The sequence below is a fragment of the Pholis gunnellus genome (genome assembly GCF_910591455.1).
Source record: "Pholis gunnellus genome assembly, chromosome: 4".
Lineage (NCBI taxonomy): Eukaryota > Metazoa > Chordata > Actinopteri > Perciformes > Pholidae > Pholis > Pholis gunnellus.
In genome coordinates this window covers 23,208,526-23,228,200 of record NC_136530.1, presented here as the reverse complement: position 1 = coordinate 23,228,200, position 19,675 = coordinate 23,208,526, and the positions used below count along the sequence as shown (strand labels likewise).

The 19,675-nt window shown below is 43.7% G+C and overlaps 2 protein-coding genes across 2 annotated transcripts; both read left to right on the top strand.

Annotated features, from left to right (window-relative positions):
- Nucleotides 1–604: 604 nt before the first annotated feature.
- On the top strand, nucleotides 605–9,056 carry brdt (bromodomain, testis-specific; the record flags this gene model as incomplete). Its single annotated transcript, XM_079157975.1, has 20 exons — nucleotides 605–796; nucleotides 920–1,057; nucleotides 1,216–1,354; nucleotides 1,658–1,776; nucleotides 2,279–2,629; nucleotides 2,710–2,838; nucleotides 3,022–3,204; nucleotides 3,306–3,487; nucleotides 3,585–3,874; nucleotides 4,718–4,831; nucleotides 4,933–5,013; nucleotides 6,308–6,363; nucleotides 6,455–6,590; nucleotides 6,774–6,875; nucleotides 7,034–7,104; nucleotides 7,880–7,940; nucleotides 8,034–8,140; nucleotides 8,222–8,415; nucleotides 8,598–8,817; nucleotides 8,916–9,056. 20 exons carry the CDS (start codon nucleotides 605–607, stop codon nucleotides 8,979–8,981), a joined length of 2,931 nt encoding a protein of 976 aa, XP_079014101.1. The 3' UTR covers nucleotides 8,982–9,056.
- Nucleotides 9,057–11,078: 2,022 nt separating this feature from the next.
- ephx4 (epoxide hydrolase 4) lies at nucleotides 11,079–19,145 on the top strand (the record flags this gene model as incomplete). The annotated part of the gene is made up of 7 exons (XM_079157452.1): nucleotides 11,079–11,321; nucleotides 12,842–12,927; nucleotides 14,419–14,576; nucleotides 16,049–16,177; nucleotides 16,553–16,656; nucleotides 17,835–17,983; nucleotides 18,905–19,145. The coding sequence occupies 7 exons, from the start codon at nucleotides 11,079–11,081 to the stop codon at nucleotides 19,143–19,145; spliced, it is 1,110 nt and encodes a 369-aa protein (XP_079013578.1).
- Between the last annotated feature and the right edge of the window lie 530 nt (nucleotides 19,146–19,675).

The following is a 19,675-nucleotide window of genomic DNA, read 5'->3' as shown; positions in this document are numbered from 1 at the left end:
TATGACTGAGATCCTGAGCTGCTAAATGAGTTCAACACAGTTTAGCATCAAATGAAACAAATGGAGTTTAGGATTTTAGGAAAACATATTGACTATTTCATACTTTCGTATGAAACTTATTGCCAACAAACCCTATCGTAAAGCCCAAAACCAACGACTGTCTGACTGCCCTACTCTGTCTGTGGTACTTCACAATCCAGTTTGCTCCCACTGAAAAGCCACAAACAAAGCTGGATAAGCACCATTATTGTTGATTTTGGTCTTGTCATTGGATTATTTGGCTAACACAATATCCCTAAGGCTACTTTAGCTGCTACTAGCAGAACACATCCAGATGTTGTGATGAACCGTTAGCGGCCACATTGCTTTGTGGGTAACGGAGGCACCAGACTCAAGGATGTCAGATTTAAGGCAGAGTAGGTTTCAGCACTGATGTAGTATTGATGAGAGACTGTGATTGGCTGAATAACCTTTTTGTTCTTTCACTAAATGTAATCCCAAGTGTTACTGTTCACTCCTTGTTTAGGAAAACGTGTGATGAACACCAAGTTGCAGCAAAGCATACAAGCGCCTGTTTCCCCATTAATGGCCTCTGGACGACACGATGACTGACGTGAAAGTCTGTCCCACTGTCAGAGGGAACCCCCCTCCGCCGGAGGTCGTAAACCTCAAGAGTCCTGGACGTGTAACCAATCAGCTGCAGTTCCTGGAGAAGGTGGCGATCAAAGCTTTATGGAAGCATAACTTTTCGTGGCCCTTTCGCCAGCCAGTTGATGCAGTGACACTGCGTCTCCCAGTAAGTAATAAGATGGTTACTGCAGCATCATAGTGTGTTAGTGTTTGAACCTAAAGGAGGTCGTGGTGGAGAGGTTCCATCAAATCTTAGTGTAGTCATGAAAGTGTATTTGTTGTCTTTCAGGATTATTACACAATCATAACAACGCCTATGGATCTGAGCACTATTCAGAAGCGTCTTCAGAACAAATACTACTGGCAAGCAGTTCAGTGCATACAGGACTTCAATACCATGTTCAACAACTGCTATGTGTACAATCAGGTAAGAGAATCCTGTTTGTGGCGCTGTCTATCCCACCAACATGTTGGCACAACGGCATTTCAAACGGCCCAATAATAGACATACCGAGTTAGCTGTGGGCAAGTCTTGTAATGTTAAAAGTAGGTCTGTGAACTGACTTGAATGCTTTTATTTCACAGCCTGGAGATGACATTGTTTTTATGGCACAGACTCTGGAGAAGCTTTTTTTGCAGCAATTGTCCACAATGCCTAAGGACGAGTGTGACATTACAGCAATCACTGCAAAGGAACCAGGGAAAGGGAGAAAGACCATTGCGGGTATCTTTCACATTAACAGTCCCTAAAGATGAGGTCCAATATACATATATATATTATATATATATATATATAATATATATATAATTATTTATATATATATATGCTCCACAATAAACAAAAAAGACATGCAAATCTTCACTTTTTACAAAACAGGACCTTTAACTCCCCCAAACACGCACAAATATTGACATGTTTGAACTTTGCAGTAATGTCGTTTGGATGCTAGTTGTGCAGCCTAATTTTACAATTTAAAAACAATATCCAATTCTTGTGCATGTATTCCCTTTACCTGTTGTCCTGCAGGTGCTATAAAGCAGAGGTCCCTTGTGTCTGAAGTTGTTCTCCAGCAGACCGTGACAGTCATTCCCCCTGAAATGAGTCGGTTCATCCCGCCCACCCAGCTCTCACAGATTAATGCAACAGTGAGTATTTTATTGGTTTGCAAACAACTCGCACAGTAAACCAACTGACTCTAAACAATGCAATCAAATGTCTCTAAGGGTGTGAAAACATGCACAGGTTACTTTGATTGGTTGTCATAGTGTTTATGACAAGGTTCTGATGCTTGGCTTGTTATTTCAGTAAGATTAGAAACACAAATATGTTGGGTTTTATTGTCACAAATTACATCTTTTCTCCATTTAAAAAAATAGGTAAACTATACGTTTTTACTTTGGATTCTGATGCACCAGACCAGTAGTAGCTCGTTCTGTGGGCTGCATTCATACCAGACTACAATACATGTTTTCTTCATGTTAGACAAACTGTCTCCATTGCATGAAACCAGTGAGACGGAACCGCCAAATACTATTTGAACCAAACTTTCAAATGTCAAAATGCCAAATTGTCAATTCTTTGTCCCGATGCTTTAACGTATGTCGTGATTTACCGTTCGAGTGCAACCTTTTATTCCTGAACATCCAGATTAAAAAAGGTTTTAAGAGGAAATCGGACATCATGACCTCCACCACCTCAGTCCTCAGCAGTTGTGACGTCTCGCTCGCTGAGCATCATCCAGCACCGCGCACGTTATTCTCCAAGAGAGGCAGTCGAAGGCCCATCAAACCTCCGAAGAAGGACTTGCCAGCCTTGGAGGGCAAGAAGATCCGACTGTCCGATCAGCTCCGGTGCTGCGACGACATCCTGAAGGAGATGCTCTCAAAGAGACACTACGCGTGTGCCTGGCCCTTTTACACCCCCGTCGATGCGGTCAATTTTGGCTTGCACGACTACCATGACATCATCAAGCAGCCTATGGACCTGAGCTCCATCAGGGTAAGATGATTGTAATATATATTTCACACTTATTTTCAATGCAAGTCTGAGAAGTTTTTCATTAAGTGTCATTTCCTCAGAGGAAGATGGATCAACGAGAGTACGTAAATGCAAAGGAATTTGCCGCTGATGTCCGACTGATGTTCTCCAACTGTTACAAATACAATCCACCAATGCACGAGGTGGTCGTCATGGCAAGGAAACTGCAGGTATAGATTCTATATGTTGTGTTTCCCACCAAATTGCATTCTGTGAGTCCTTGAATGTACTTTCATCTACATACACAATTAGACCCAATTTTTGAAAGACTGAAACCGACATTGTTTACATCCCTGGTGTCAATATTATCATTTCTGTTACTACTATAATAACCTTAGTGTTTGTATCAACAGGAAGTTTTTGAGGCCCGATATCTGAAGGTTCCCCAAGAAGAGCGTTGTCCCATACCTCATCAGCGAGTCGACAAGGGAAAGAAAGACCGAGTTCAGAGTTCAACCTCTGAAAGCGAAAGCTCCTCAGGGGCAGAGAGTTCCTCCGGAGAGGTGACCACGCAGCTGGCCAATCTGCAGGAGCAGGTTGCTATACATTCATGCCTGTAACCGTGCAAATGGCTTTTGAGAAGTTATTCTTTCCACTGCATTTGACCTAATTGGCCCATTGATGGCTGGCTTTTCAGTTGCAAGCTGTCCATGCCGAGCTGAAGAGACTAACCCAAGAGCCCCCGATTAAACCTAAGAAGAAGGACAAGTTGAAAAAGGAAAAAAGAGCCAAAGAAAAGGATATCGCTCGACTAAAGCACAAGTTCTCAAAATACAAGTCTGTTGTCGAAAAAATTGCCAGCCGCAAGAGCTCTACTTTGTAAGTTTTAATATGGTTGATATTTTGTAGCTGAGACAAGTATTGTTGAACCAAGCATTCCACATGTGCTAACATTGTGTTTTCTATTTATGTCGAGGCATGGCAGCAGACCCAACATTCATGGAGTGACTTTAACACGCGAGGACGACGTCTCATCAGTACCAGTCACCTACCAGGAGAAAAAACAGTTGAAATTGGACATCGACAAGCTGCCTGGTGACAAACTGGGCAATTTGGTGAACATCATTCACGCCAGGGAGTCGTGCATGCAAAGGTCCACTCTGGAGGAGATCGAGGTGGACTTTGAGGTGCTCAAGCCCTCCACACTGAGAGCCCTGCAGAGGTTTGTCGCAGCATGTCTGAGGAAATGCAACGAGGACACTCGCAGTAAGTACAGCTCAAACCTGCTTTGCTTAAAGCTAGAGTGCAGAACTGTTGAGATTCTTGTGGCGTTCTCAGTGCGGGAATGTCACCACAGACAACTCGACTGTGGTACACTGAAGAATACAGAGCGCTTTCCCTGGCGGTGGTCGGCTTATTCTGCATTTTAAATCCGATTTTAAGTTTGCAAAATGTGCAATTAGGGACTGTGTCCAGTTTTTCCCAGTTGAAAATGCCCAGCTGGCAGTGCTTGAGAGCGTTATTGAAGCGCAGTGTTTTTTCCACTGCTTTGGTTGCGTCTAGTTGCTGCTATGATGCGGAATATCATCTAAAGTACAAATGTCGGCACAAGGATGAGTACTTGCTCCGGGTGGAGCACGTAGGGAGAGAGGGCCTGTTGGTCTATGTGACTAATGGAGCTTTGTGGAGGAAACATCTCAGCAAGAACCAGATTCAGATCAACTTATTTATCCCACACAAAATTCATTGGTACAGTGCTCCAGACACGAGGACACCATAAAGTCCACAGTAAAAACATAGAAAAAAACAACACAAACAACAACAACAACAGCGCCGCAACATACTAATAAAACACATTCGATCACGTCTTTGTGGTCGGCTCTTTGTCCCGCCCCTCCTCCACTGTGATTGGATGACTGGGTAAAAAGTGACAGTGAGAAGTGCAGCGTTTTACCCAGTACAAAGTTTAAAATATTGTAACTCTGCAACCAGGAAAAGGCAGTATCGGGCGACGCTCAGCGCGGCACTCCCACGGCAACATTTTTAATATGCTGGCCTCTTTTGTGGAAGCAGCCTCTTTGGAGGGTCATTATCTCTTCTGTCCTCCAGAAAACAAGCTGGTGAAGCCCACAGGAGGTTTGCCGACTGGCAAACTAAAGGATGCTGGGACATCACAGGTTGCCAACAAAGAGCAGCACTTGATTAAGAAAAAAAAGCCATTAGGTAAGATCTTAATTTGATTAACAATGTAATCGCCACAGTTACGCTTCCACATGTGACGCATTGAGTGTAAAAATGACCTCTTTTTTTTTTGTTGTTGCCAGCTAAAATCATGGCGGCTCCTGCCCTCGGCTTCCCTTCACACCTCAGTGAAATCAGCAGCAGCAGCTCGTCATGCAGCTCTGGCAGCAGCAGCAGCAGCAGCAGCAGCAGCAGCAGCAGCAGCAGTCATTCCAGCACTTCCAACAGCAGTGACTCTGAATCAGGTCAGCTGCTCCCCTCCTTAGCTCCTCACCTACCTCTGGTTTGCCCTTCCCTCCTCTCCTTTCCTAGGACAAGAGATGAGCCACGGGCATAATTCACCTGGGTGCCTTTCTATGTTTCCAACCCTTCTCTTGGTTGCACACCATAAAATTGCTTTGTATTTTTGCACATTCATCAAGTGTTTGCTCTTTGTGTTTATCTCACTCACATTACTGATAATCTGTCTACACAGAAGAAGTGTGTCCCAATGACACCTGAGACTAATATATTTGATTGAGCATTTTATTTTATTGTTGTGGAAATTAATTTATGTCTTGCTTTGCGTCATCAGCGGCGCTGATAAATAAAGCACATTGGAGAAGGCAAGAAAAACACCAGTCTGACACTCTACACTAAGACCTGTCGTTAGAAGAAACAGTTTCTTTAGTTTACCAGCGAGATGAAAGAAAAACTTCTATCTATGTATAACAAATTGTCCTCCACATTGACGAGCAAGAGGTGCTACATGTTTAAAGGGATTATTATGATGATACATGATATCTATAGCTAACGTTAGGTTTTTTTTATGACAATGGAACCCAGTTAGCTTAGTTAAGTTATGTCAAATAGCAAATGACTGATCTTAACATTACACAACCATCCATGCTCACTGCTAATCTATTTTACGGAGTCTTGTTCTGTTCTGACCTCAATAGAAGCCTTGTCTGGGAAGTTTGTTCTTTCATCTTTCAACCAAACCACTTTGTACAAGAACCCCCACTGTGTGCGTCGGTATAAAGCACAAAAAACAGTGGGAAAGCATTTCACTATGGGGCTGTGACAAAATGTGAGACTCGGAAACTAGTTTATTACCTTTCATTGTATATGTTTTCTGTTGTTCTGTTTGAGCACAGGGGAAAGAAATGCATTCCAGACCTTTTTAAAGTATGACATAAAAAAGGGATTATTATAAGGCGCGTGTGTGTAGCAGGTGAGTTGTGATCAACATGGATAAAGTTTACATAAAAATGTAGAAATGTTTATTTAAAAAAAAAAAGGGAATTCAGGAAAATTCTAAACAAATTGTTTTGTATAAAATTATCTGTTTACCTATTTATTTTCTTTGATGTTTGGAAACAGTTGTTGAGTTATTTGTGAAAAGCTAATCATTCAAAATAATTTGGACAATAGATATTTAAATAGACAACATTTAATTGTCATGTGCGTGTCTTTCAGTGCCCAAAGCAAAGAAGATGAAAAGCAAAGACTCTAGCCAAAAGGTTAAGATGAAGGTAAACTCAGTATTTGCTTCCTGTAATCGGCTTCATGGTGACATCTTCTTACTGGTTAAAATGAAAAGTAAGAATGTCGTTTCTCTTCAAGTCAAAGGTGACGCGTGCGCCCAGTGGCAAGCGGATATCGGACAAGACTTGCCCGTCCTCTCTTGCTGTGCAGCCCTCGGTGACGGACACCACAGGACACCCAGCACACCGTGATGAGCTGACTTTATCTCCTCCAGGTACTGCCTAAATGTATCCTTCATGTCCCTCAGCTAACAGGGAATTAAGAACTGTCAGACGGGCATCAATACCTCCCATAAACACTGAACTCCCAGAACTCTCATTGAGATTCCTTCCTCCTCCCTCACTGATGTGCCTCCTCATCCATTGAACCTTCCCCTTCCAATGCCTGTTCCCCTCAGGCCGCCTGTTCCCCTTTAAACGTCCCATGTGCTCGGTGTCAGTCAGAAACAGAAGTTCAGGAAGTTTCACTCGCTCTCGCTCTAACAGGGCTGAGCAGGAAAGTCAGTTAGCGCCCTTCTTGCTTTCCATCTCCTGCTGCCTTCAGCTGAGTTAACTGCACCAGCTCTTGCTCTAATCCGTATGAAGGCACGGTAGTTCCTTGCCTCTCACATGGTCGCCATGTGTTGAATATCAATATGTGCCCTTTTGCCGTTGACAGATCTGTCTGCCCTTTTATCCCCCATGACATCTCCGGGAGTTGTGCTGGACTGGACTGCCACCAGATTTGAGGTGCTTCTGGTGAAATGGCAACACTTCACACACAGCGTTTGTTTTGATCGTTCACACTTTTTAAAAATCTTGTGACGAACTGCACCTGAGAATCAATGAGATCATAAAAGTCACTTAATGTAGTGGTAAAGGTTCTACGTGTCATTTCTGCCTTACTGCTGACCGACTACCAGTCTGCAGTGATTAACCTAAAAGTCGACACATCCTGGTTGCTCCTGAGTTCATGTTGTATTATACACCAGACCGAGTTGCATTTACAGGCCTCCCCTGGCTGTGCTTAGAGACGTTTTATAGTCCATCAGCAGAAAGTCCCAGATCAGGTGCTCTTATATAAAGGTCATAATGGTAAATTGTCGGAATCAAAAGTGTTGCTCCTCATTTAACTGGTTGCTCAAACAAATATATTGCCTTATTGCCAATGATTCTACAAATCCTTTTGCCGTATCACTACTTCAGTGTTAAGTTGTGTCTCTGTGTTCACTCAGTTATTTCTAACAACACTAAATTAGAAGTAATTGTATATTTTCAATGCTCCCCGGCAGTTTTTCTCTTTGTAGACTCATAATTGTAAGAAAAGTGAATGAATAAAATGAAGAAAGAAATCAACAGGACCGTTCCTATACTAAGTCTTCTTCATGGTTTTATGTCACGGATATTTTGATCAAAAATTACAAATGTTTGTTTGGACTTAAATATTTAGCAATGTCACCTAAATATTTGTATATGTTGAACTGAATCCTTTCAGCATGGCCCGGTGCTGTCCCCTCTGAGAGACGGCCCGGTGCTGTCCCCTCTGAGAGACAGCCCACCGCAGTCCAAAGATGAGACCAGGTCCAGTAAGTCCCTCCAAGACCGCTACTCTGACATCACTATTTATAGTTGTTAGCAATCCTTTAGCGGGACACTTATTTTGATATGGATTGTGCCAGATTCCAGATACCCGGAGGACTTCCTTGACAGCCGGCTGACCCATGTGCCTTACACCAACACAGCAAGTAACTCTGCTCAAGAGGAAAAAAAAACAATCCCCAAAAAGGTCAGCCTCGTTTTACCTGAGTTTACTATGACAAACGAGTGTTAACATGGACAACTGAACACGGGGATTTGTCTTGTGTAGGACATTGTTCTGAAAAATGCTGAGTCTTGGGCGAAGCTGGTGCAGCAGTCAGTCACTGCGACTGCAATCAAGTCCTCAAAGGAGAGCTTCCAGAAGTTCCGTAGGGCTGCCATAAAGAAGGAAGAACGCGAAAAAGCCCTGAAGAAGAAACAGATGGACGACAGCACAGTGAGGGAGGCTCCTGAGAAGAGCAGGTAATCGAATGCATCAAACTTGCTTCTTTATCTCATTTTCCAGGCTAAAATGCATTCTTCAGAGTGTCAAAATCCATTTTTTTTTAATAAGTCCTGATAAACCAAAGCAGTATTTTTCTGTGAAAACCTTTTTGATTTTGAAATAGGAATATTTCCGATCAACAAGGATGTTCTCCTTCTAGCTTACCAGGCCCATGTAGAGCAGAAACGCACCCGCAACCGATCAAGGAGGATCCCAATTCACCAGAGAGCGTTTGCACAGAAGTTACCCCGGACGCTCCAAAAGATGTGGAGCAGCAAACGTCTCCCGCAGAAACGCAGCCTGTGGCCACACAGTCGCCGGTGGACCGGGAGAGAGAGCTGGCCCGCAGGAAGGAGCAAGAACGCCGCAGACGAGAGGCGGTGAGAACCCTCGCCCATGTTTCAGGGTTATGTTGTTGTTCTGGCGGGGAACGGCTTTCTAACAACTGTCCTGTGGTTCGTTTTTTCTCTCTTCGTAGATGTCTGGTATTGACATGACTCGGCAGCGGGACATCATGACTTCATTTGAACTGAACCTGGACTAAAAGACTCTGTGAATAGCTCCAGCTGCTGGTTCTTTCTCGGGCACAAAAGACAACTTCAACACCAACCGTATGCACGTCCCTGAGAATAGAAAATAAAACGTTAGGGTGGGTGGGGGGGGGTTGATTGATTTGCATTTGAAATGGATGGTAAACGTTGGTAAACAGCTGATGCACTGTTGAATTGGAGATGATTGGGGTGTCGCACTGTCAAACTTCGGAGGTAATCTGTACGGCGTGTTTTTCTGTTCTTTTCACGTGTGGATGAGTCCTGCTGCTGACAGTTGTGTATGACGTGCTAATTCATGCATTCATACACTGAAGTTCAAACGCCACCTTGTCTAGTTTGCTGAAATGTGTTGTTTGGTTCTTCTGCTACGTTATTCCATTCGATGAACCCTTACCACCAGTTATCAGTTCACCCCGACTCTAAAATCGACTTAACGTCGACAAAACACCCGTTTATATATTTACGTTACATGCACATATGACTTGTTTTGTTGTTGTCATTGCACAAAAGTAAAGTTTTGAATAAAAGTTGGGTAGGGCCTTGTCAAGAGTGTCCAGTGTTGAACTGAAGTTAATAATGTCGGTTCCTTATTTGCCTGACTACTTGAAAAGACATGCTTTAACTGTACACGCACTGCACTTTGTTGTTCATACAGTTCTGGCTGTTCCAAAGTTGCGTTTGGAGATTATCAACATGTTCTGTATGTTACCGTTTGTATATGCTGAATAAATAAGAATTGTTTTCTTTTTTTTTACTCAAAATAAAACTATTTTCACGAAGCGATCTTTATCACTTCATGACTATATATCACTATGTGTGTGTGTGTGTGTATGTATGTGTATATATATATATATATATATATATATATATATGAATATGAATTAGTGCTATACATGCTAACAATACCTCTACCTTTATGCCTGTATTTTGTCATTTATTCAAATAATTTTGATAATTTCAATTAACCAGACTGCTGGTAGCCTGCCAGGGAAAATATAACGCTTTCTTTGTACACTATTTGAATTATTCATGTGATATTACTTATTAATGAATTCAGTTACATTTGGGCAGCTTTGTGGCTCCATATTTGGGCGAACGAACAGCGGTGTTAGTCTGTTACGTGCAGTCACGTGAGGGATTAAGGTAATTTGAAATTGGTTGACTGGTTTACAGCGTGCAGCGTTATCTTGTCTCGATTTGTGTTTTACAACAATCAGGTTCACTGATGAAGCCGCACCTGTGACCGTAGTGCAGCTGATTAAAGGGGAGGCAAACACGTTCTTTTGTTTTTAATGGTCTATTCTGATATTTTGGGCTGTGTTCTTTCAGACTAGTGAAGAAAACATTCAGGATACACGTTGAGGTCTTTGTCTTACTGAATACATTAATAGCTAATTTGCATAATTAAACATAGGCTATATTTTCAGAAAACTTGTAATACAAAAAACGGAAACAGAAAAAAAAGACTTAATGTAGGTAATCAATTGTGGAAGTGTCATGTCCACATCTATATTGTTTACCTGCGGTGTCTCTCTTTAACCTATGAATGCCGTCACAGCACGGCTACCTGCTAATTAAGGCAGCCACTCATCGGTCAAGAACCGGTCGGTGTCACGATGGTAATCACCGAGAATTACTTCATTGACTAATATACAAGCACGTGCACGCTGTCTGTTGTTGCCATAACAGCGGCGCGACGCCCCGGTGCTTTGCAGGGATTTTTTTTCCTTCTCCAGGCTTCCTCTCGAGCCCAGCGCCTCGCGGCTGCGCTCGAATCGCCGCAACGCGCTTTTTCGGACTTACCTTGTTTAGTCAACAACAACAACATCGCCGTCTCCCGCTAAACGGCCGCCGCTGCTCTGTCACACGCAAGCGTGAAATCTGACGCGATGGCTCTCGCCGCCTTCCCCATTCAACCGTTTGTCGGGATCCTCCCTTCAGCCAGTCGTGCGTATGCGCTGGCACGCGACACAACGGCATCGTGAGCTTTTTTTTTTTTGAAAACAGAAACCAGCGATTCACAGCAGCCAATCAATAGGTAACTTGATCCGTGTTGATTTATTTTTATTTTTTCCTGCGGCAATGTAAAGATGGCGAGAGTGCTCCACAACTTGCTGTCATTTCTTATCCAACTTGCGCTGAAAATCCGAGTTTCGGGGTACTGGTCCCTGATTTACGGTTACTGTGCGCTCTGCACCATCGTGGCCCTGCTGAAACTTTGGTGGAACATCGTGTTGAGGCCGACGGCAACCTTCCAATGGTCGATTCGTGAAACTCCCCCGGCTTGTCTGAATGACACGTCCTTGGGGACCCACTGTTATGTTAGGATCAAGGTAAGACGCGCGCGCGTGCACTTGGGACACTGGAAGGTATCCGGTCCCTATAAGGGGGGGGGGGGGGGCATTGTGTATATGTGTGTGTGTGTGTGTGTGTGTGTCTTGCATGCTAGGATGTTCACATGTAAAATGCTACAACACCTTGGCCGCCGTGTCGCAGTCGTGCAGAGACACACAGGCCTGATCTTTGAGCAGATCATCAGGCGTCTGTTTATTTTTTGAGACGTTTTTTTGTTCGCTGCGCTCAGGTGGTGCTGAAAGAACAGCTCCTCCGCCTCAACGTGCGGCGAGCTGCCAGCCAGTAACAACCTTTATGTCTCCACGGTTCTGTGATTAAATACCAAGGCATGTCTGTTACACACACACACACAAACTATCTGCTTGTCCCTTTTGTTAGAATTATGTATCATGGGTATAAGAAGAGGAGCGATACAGCAATATAAACATTGAAATTCAAAGTCCTGCATCTACAATACAGGGGTATTAGTATCAGTATTATGAAGTACCAAAAGTACTCACGGCTCATTTATTGTTATATGACATGTTGTATTGGATTATTGAGGTATTTAAATTAAGCGTTTTAAGCGGTCCAGGTTGAACTAATTTGAATGTATTCTCTGTTGGGCGGTTTAACCTATAACAGTGCATGATGTAACAGATAATATGCTGATCATATGTAAAATCTTGTTTGCAAAATAACCACTTTACTGTAGCTGTTGTAAATATAATGCAGCCATAAGCACAATATACCCCTCTTAAATGTTGCAAAGTAGAGGAACAAAGTAGCAGAAAATGGAAATGTTCAAGCAATACAAGTACTTTAAAACAGTACATAAAGGCTCGAGTTAATGCATTGATGTCTGTGTTATTGTATCCATAACTTTAGCTCTAAACCAAAGCTGTGGTAAGAGCAGTGAATCCTGTTTGATTTGATTCACGATTACACGATGCATGCAGATGAAACTAAAAAAGGTGACTCAGAGATTCATATTTCTTTGAAGATATATGCAGGTAAAGTCAGATAGCAATAAGCACGGTCAAGACAAAGAAAAGAGAAGAAAAAAAGGCTGCCAGAGTAGCAAATAATGTGTCCATGCATCACCGCATCTCCAGTGTTTCATCGTCCGGGGATGTCCATTAAGCATGATTTAGAAAAGGTACTAAGAATAAGCTCATCTCCGTTTATTGGGATTTGTTTGTCAATCCGCTTAGTTAGCATGTAACAATTATATCAGACCCAAATTATTGATCAAAGCAAGCCCCACCCACCCACACACACACACACATGCACAACATCACAGGGTTGTGACTTATGTGTTCATTTAGAAGTAAATAAGCCTATTCCTGCATTGTTTTTCTGATAATGACATGATTGTCCACCTACCTTCAATGCAGCTTCACTCAGTAAAGTCATTTAAAAATGCTGACTTGTCTCCCACTAAGTGACCATAGTGTGGATAAGACTGGACGTCTGTGGGTATAAAAAGTGCCCTGTGTGTGTTTTCTTCTTCCGCCAGGAGTCTGGCCTCAGGTTCCACTATGTGGCTGCTGGAGAGAGAGGAAAGCCACTCATGCTGTTTTTACACGGCTTCCCTGAGTTCTGGTAGGTCAAAGAAAAAGAAGAAATCAGTGTGAATGTGTGTGTGTGTGGGGGGGGGGGACAGTAGCAGCTCCACTCAACTTAACAGCAGCCGACAACCCCGACTGCAAGGTTACGTGTGTTCAGTTGCTTGGTGATTGTTGCATCAGTCACCTCTCTAACAATTTCCCCCTTGACTATATTCTTTAGCCGTCACGTTTCGGTTGCACTGGTAAATCTCCTTTAGTCCTTTAGTCCTCATTCATTATTTGCCTTCAGGGGTAAAAAAAAAAAAAAAGGTCCAAAGCATTCAAGATCTCTTCCTCCTGATATGAGATGGAAGAGAGAGCGGGGAAAAAAATGGTGTTGAGCGTTGCTCCTGGATCGAGGCCAAAGAGGTTGTCAAGAGCTATAAGCCCGTCCATATCTCTGACATACTATCTAAGCTGCTGACAGGACAGGGATTAATTAACGGGAGAGGGGAGCTCTTTCTGCTTCACTTCCCGTACACTCTTCACGGGATTGATTAACTGTGCCGAGAGTGACGCGGTCGGGCAGAACTCTTTTAACACTTTCTGAAAAAACAGGCTAATTCCCGCTGAGAAATGAGAAAGAAGAGCGTGTGCGTGTGTCGGGAGAGAGGGTGGATGGGGTTCTGAGGGGCTTACTTTGCTTTAAACCTCATCTATATTCTAAGATCTGAGGGTACAGTGCTGGGGTCTTATACTGACTCATCAGAATCACAGCCAGGGCTCTGCATCCTGCCTCCCCTGGAGGAGGGGGGGCGGGGGGGGGTCTCAGTCCGGATGAGGAGCCTCTGCAGCAGACAAGATCTTCAATTAGAAAGTCATCCCAGTCCACATGATCAGTGGGCGGATTAGAATCTAAAACAACTTCTATTATGCTGCGGCGACCTTCTTGCTGGAAAGAAAGCTGAGTGGTTTGTGCTGTTATTTTGTGCTGTTATCTCAAAGTTGTACGATAGAAGAGTTTAAAGGGGCACCCCACCAATTCTGCACATCATGTTTATTTCAATCGTCACAGGGAGTACTGCTCAGCCTGTGAAAACAGTTGTATAATGTGTTGTGTGGCTCTAAAGGGAGATTTTGGAAAGTCTCAAAATTCCCCGTAATGACGTCACCGGGGTTATCTGGGTTTGGTCTCAGAGACTCTTGTTTGGAGAAAAGTTTAACGAAAAGCCTGTTGGAGTTGGAAAGACATGCAGATTTACCCGGAAGGAAGGAATAAATGAAAAACACTATTGAATTGCATCATGGGTAATGTAGGAACCAATGATTTGGGGGTCTGACCCCATTATAGGGACTAAAAGTCTGGATATCTCAACTTCTGCTGCATCGTTTTTGGCAATTCTTTTTTAATCGGTCTCTTGCAAGTTCCCCAGCTGCAATACAACAGTCACTGGAGTAGCCCTTTAAAAAGGACGAGCTGCTATCGAAGAAGTGTGCAAGTAATCTAAATAAATCAGTCATCTTGACATCTGTTTGTGTGCCTCAGGTTCTCCTGGCGCTACCAGCTGCGCGAGTTCAAGAGTGAATTCCGCGTGGTGGCCGTCGACATGCGGGGCTACGGGGAGTCCGACCTGCCGCTCTCCGCCGAAAGTTATCGCTTCGAGAACCTGGTCACCGACGTCAAGGACATCGTGGAGTACTTAGGTGAGAGGCCAACTGTGTGCCTGCGATCTTAAAATAACTCCAGTGGACGCTGCTTTGACAGCGTCTCCACTCGCAAAAATAAACTTGTTTATCAGTCTTAAGCTGTGGGCCCTCCCTCAGGCCTGCAGCATGGCATGACAAACGTCCTGTGACTCATTCATACTGAACATGGCACGTTGTGCAGATACAGAGCCCACAGCCCCGCTGACTGCATGCTAACACTAGCAGCCGTCTTCACACACACCAGCAACCACTAATGATTACCTGGCCAGAGTGACATTTTTATACTGGCCAGCATATCACAGTTTGTGCACTGCTTACAGGATGTATGAAATAACCTGTCTTAGCATTGACATGTCATTAAAGGTGCTGATGACGGGCTAATTCAGTACTGTTCACCTCCTTCACACCTGTCACCTCATATTCCAGTGTGGCACAGTCAGGCTACTGTTTTAGTGCTAATTACAAGAAAGCTGAAATAATTTGGATGGTCATAAAACCCCCACAAATGAGCTGAAAGTCGCTACAATTCTCCTTAAAGCCGAGGGGAACTGCAGAGACGGGTGATAATTCTCTGTGGGTTCATCACTACGAGCCACACAGTCCATTGTTGTTATATATTGGCTAATGCAGCTTTAAATAATGCCACAACAGTCTGTGTGTCACAATTTAAAAGCCCAGAAGAACCACAATGACCTGTAAATATGCTCAAGCAACACATTTCTTATAAAATATTTACATTCTCTGAGAAAGTGCTTTTGAGAGAGGTCTATAGTTAATGTTTTGTAGCTCCTTACATCATTCCAGCTGTCTGAAGCTAATTTCATATCAGTGCTTTCAGGAGATTAGCACTCGAGAATGCATATTGCAGCCAATGATTCACTCAATGGTCATTTGAGTGGAAGTGAGAGGCTCGCATTGATCGCATGATAACTGCTGTACTCTGATCTGTGATTGGACTATGGGGACATTTTTTACACCATGCTCATAGAGCCCACATGGTCCACATTACGGTCAGCTAATGGGGCCACACCAATCAGAGGTTTGGCCTTTAACCGTGCATGGCAGCATTGCCCTTTTCATGGCCACAGCAACCATCGGTGCCGATAGCGAACACTAAAAGGACGTAGCTTGTATGGCAAACCCTTCTGAAGAACATGTGATATCGATGTTGAGATGAGGCTTGCTGGTGTGATTCATACCGGTGGTTGTGAACGGCACCAGCAAAGGTAAGAGGATTAGTTTGTAGTCATTGGAACAGTAATGTGATCAGAATCCCCTCAGACTGATGCCCTGACCTTGATCTGCATTTGGCTGTGTGTCATTAAATACATCCATTTGATGGGTGTAAATGTCGTCTGAGGGAGGCAGCCAGCAATAAAGACATGAGAACAGTATTGATTTCCAGGCACTGACATGCCTTTAATGCCCTTCTGCTACGATACCGTATGTTTGTTTGCTTTGCTTCCAAGGATACAACAGATGCTGCCTTGTTGGCCACGACTGGGGTGGGACCATAGCGTGGCTGTTCGCCATTCACTACCCAGAGATGGTGACGAAACTCATCGTCCTGAACAGCCCCCATCCTTCTGTGTTCACAGGTATGATTTTGACAATATGCAAACAAACGGATCCCCAGATAGCATTCTCTGTTGTGAAAGAAAACCAATGTTCTTCATGCTAATTGGAGAGACTCGGGTTTGGCTTTTGGATTATTACTGTAATTATTATTATGATTAATTAGGAAGTATCATTACTCCAGCTCCGTGTTTGCATCCGTCTGGCAAATCCTCGTCTGCCTTCGGGGGAAGTTGATGAGAAGCTAATTACAGGAGGCTAATGGGAAGCCGGAAAACAGCTGGTTAAACCGAACAGTCGTTGATAGTTATCGCACCCACCACCCCGCAGCCAGCGTGCTGCAAACCCGGCCCTTGAATTACCGTCGGAAAGGGCTGAACTTCTCTCCTCTCCTCCAGATTACGCTCTGCGTCACCCGAGCCAGCTGCTGAAATCCAGCCACTTCTTCTTCTTCCAGCTGCCCCGCTTCCCGGAGCTCATGCTCTCCATCAACGACTTCAAGGTGGGCTGTTGTGTGTGGGCTTAAGCGCTTTCAAGGTCAAGGTTGTGTGTGTGTGTGTGTGTGTGTGTGTGTGTGTGTGTGTGTGTGTGTGTGTGTGTGTGTGTGTGTGTGTGTGTGTGTGTGTGTGTGTGTGTGTGTGTGTGTGTGTGTGTGTGTGTGTGTGTGTGTGTGTGTGTGTTTGCGTCTCTGGGTGATCTGTGTATGCAAGCGCGCATGCTCGTATGCATGTGCGTTGGTGTTTTCTTGCATGTTATTATTGTTTTAAGGGTTTGCATCAGTGGGACTAAAAACACCCTGCTGTGAAAGAGGTTTGTTGTTGTAAACAAATTATGTAATTATAATAATTATTAAATTATTGATTCTTACCAAGTCATATGTTAAACTGGATATGGGCGTTTTTGCCATAAACAAGGCAGTGCTGTTGAGAAGAGGGCCAGATAAAACTCAGCGGCACGCTGTGGGAACATTCTGAGGAAACAAAATAAATACAACAAGCCACACATGATGCAACTTTAGGCTGAACTTGATTGTTGTTCGCATTAAAATCTGCCCCAAATTTAGTCAAGTTATTCACAGTAATTAAACTTAATCCTCAGTTTTGTTAAGATGTGCACAGTGCAGGTTTACCAGACATTTTGGGGTTTTAGAAATGCAGAGTTTATGTTTTAGTTCAATGTTATTTGTTATTTTGACATTTGCACTTGCTTAGTTAGATGATACCACTATATGATAGTGATCACATCTTTCGTTGAATGTAAACCTAAAGCTAGCTCCCGGGAGCTGCTTAGCTTAGCATGAAGACCTGAAGCAGGGGGAAACGACCAATGAACACGTTATATTTCATTTGTTGACGCAAACCATTTCATTTTCTTGAATTTAAAAGATTTCCATGGCCTTTTTTAATTGAATCTAATGTTCAAAGTGTTGACGTATTTGCTTATTAAATGTACTGGATGATGTTCATGTGTGGCCTGTGTTGGAGTTTTTAGAAGTAAACACAGCATGTAATGTTGTGGAGCCAGCAGTATAAAACCAGAGTGCCGGAGCTGCAACCGAAGGTCACGAGGACCGATTTCACCGCTGAAGCACCTCTCCTGACCCGGCTGTAAATGTTTTCTCGATCAAACAGTCCCAGTCACATGAATTCACCCCGGTGCTTTTTGCCGTCTCTGCTCTAGGCTCTGAAGGCCTTGTTCACCAGCCGCAACACGGGGATCGGAAGGAAAGGCCGATGGCTCACCGCTGAGGACATGGAGGCCTATCTGTATGCACTCTCACAGCCGGGAGCTCTGACCGGAGCCCTCAACTATTACAGGAATGTCTTCAGGTGGGCGATTACTTTACTCACCAAAACATGGAGCCCGTCACAGGCTTTTTTTTTTTCGGACGCTTTTTACAAAGATTTGGAAGAAGCATTCCGATCTTCACTGCGGTCAGAGCGCTGAAGTGGCAGAACACAAGGCCGCTCAAATGCTCAAATAACTACATTTACACACACCGTACAGCGGATCAAAGAAAAATATCAGTGCATGTATTTTGGACATGTGAACTGCACATGCATGGCTGAGCGCACCATCTGCTCCCTTCTCAAGCAATGAGTTATCTCAGAATAGCTTTTATGTGCTTATGTAAAAGAGATTTCAATGACCCGTGGCCAATTAGTCTCTCCACCAGCGCATATTCTGTACCGAAGCGCTAGGGACACAAATACGTGAACACACAGCAACATCTATCCGTGCATTTTATATATATCCACTTAAACTGCCCAGAGTTGTCTTGGGTAAGGCGTGAGACATAGAGCAGCATGAAATTCATAATGTTAAAAGAGAAATACCCATTAACGAGCAATTCTGAAGATCCCATTTCAGAAGTGTTGCTTTGAATGTTTGCAGTAACTTAAGAGTAACATAAACACATGACAGTAGTAGCTAACCCGACTAATTATATTATCAATGGCTCCGTTCAATTAAAGTGTCCCAGTAAGTCGGGACAGTGCCCTGTGCTTTTCTTATTTTTCTTACATGTCAAAATGTCTTCAGTAAAAAAAAGCCTTCAGAACAACTTCAAAAGTGTCATTTGTCAACGTCATGAATTTAAATATTTACCTAAATTGTAGATACTGACTTTACTGTCCATAAGTACTTCTGTTTTTTTATGTTTTAAGATCAATTTTCCCTTTTTAAAATCTCTCATGAAAGAACCATTTGGATGCACTCAGGTTTTCTCTTCTTCTCTTCCCTCTCCTCAGCTCCCTCCCCCTGAGCGAGAATCATGTCAGGTCTCCGGTGCTGCTGCTGTGGGGCGAGCGGGACGCCTTCTTGGAGCAGGAAATGGCCGAGGCGTGCCGCCTCTACATCCGGAATCACTTCCGTCTCAACATCATTTCTGGGGCCAGTCACTGGCTGCAGCAGGACCAGCCGGATATTGTGAACACCCTCATATGGACCTTCCTCAAGGAGGGAGAGGGACGCAAAAGCTACAGGAACTAAATCCACAGCCAGGCCTCCTCCAGCATCCCCCCCCTTCCACGCTTGCCACTCCCGGAAGCCTGGAATATGACCTGCGACACCGAGCGACATAGTGAAAATGCAATCATTCTTTAAATCTCTCACATTTCAAATATTTTTTTAAAAGAAGTCGGCAGCAGAGGGAAGAATCAAAGCACACTTCACTGGAGAGCACACTGAGCAGCATGTGTGACACGTATTCAAGAGGTTTTTTGCACATGACACCCGCCTTAAAGTTTGTCGGTTACAGCATTACAAAATGTGTGGCAGAATCTCCTTGTGACTTGTGTTGTGTGGTGCCTTTTTAACTTTTCGATGTCCTGAGAGACGGTGTCGTCCTGCTATACTTGTGCGCTTGGCCGGGTCGCTCAACTCTTCTTCGGGCACAGACCTTTGGGAGCCGTGACTCTCCCTCTCCCTTTATCAGGTAGTGTTGTCTGGAGGAGTCTTCTTTTTTTGTATTTTGTTTTTCCTCAGAGATACTCAAATGTAGAGAATGTTGTTATTTTGAT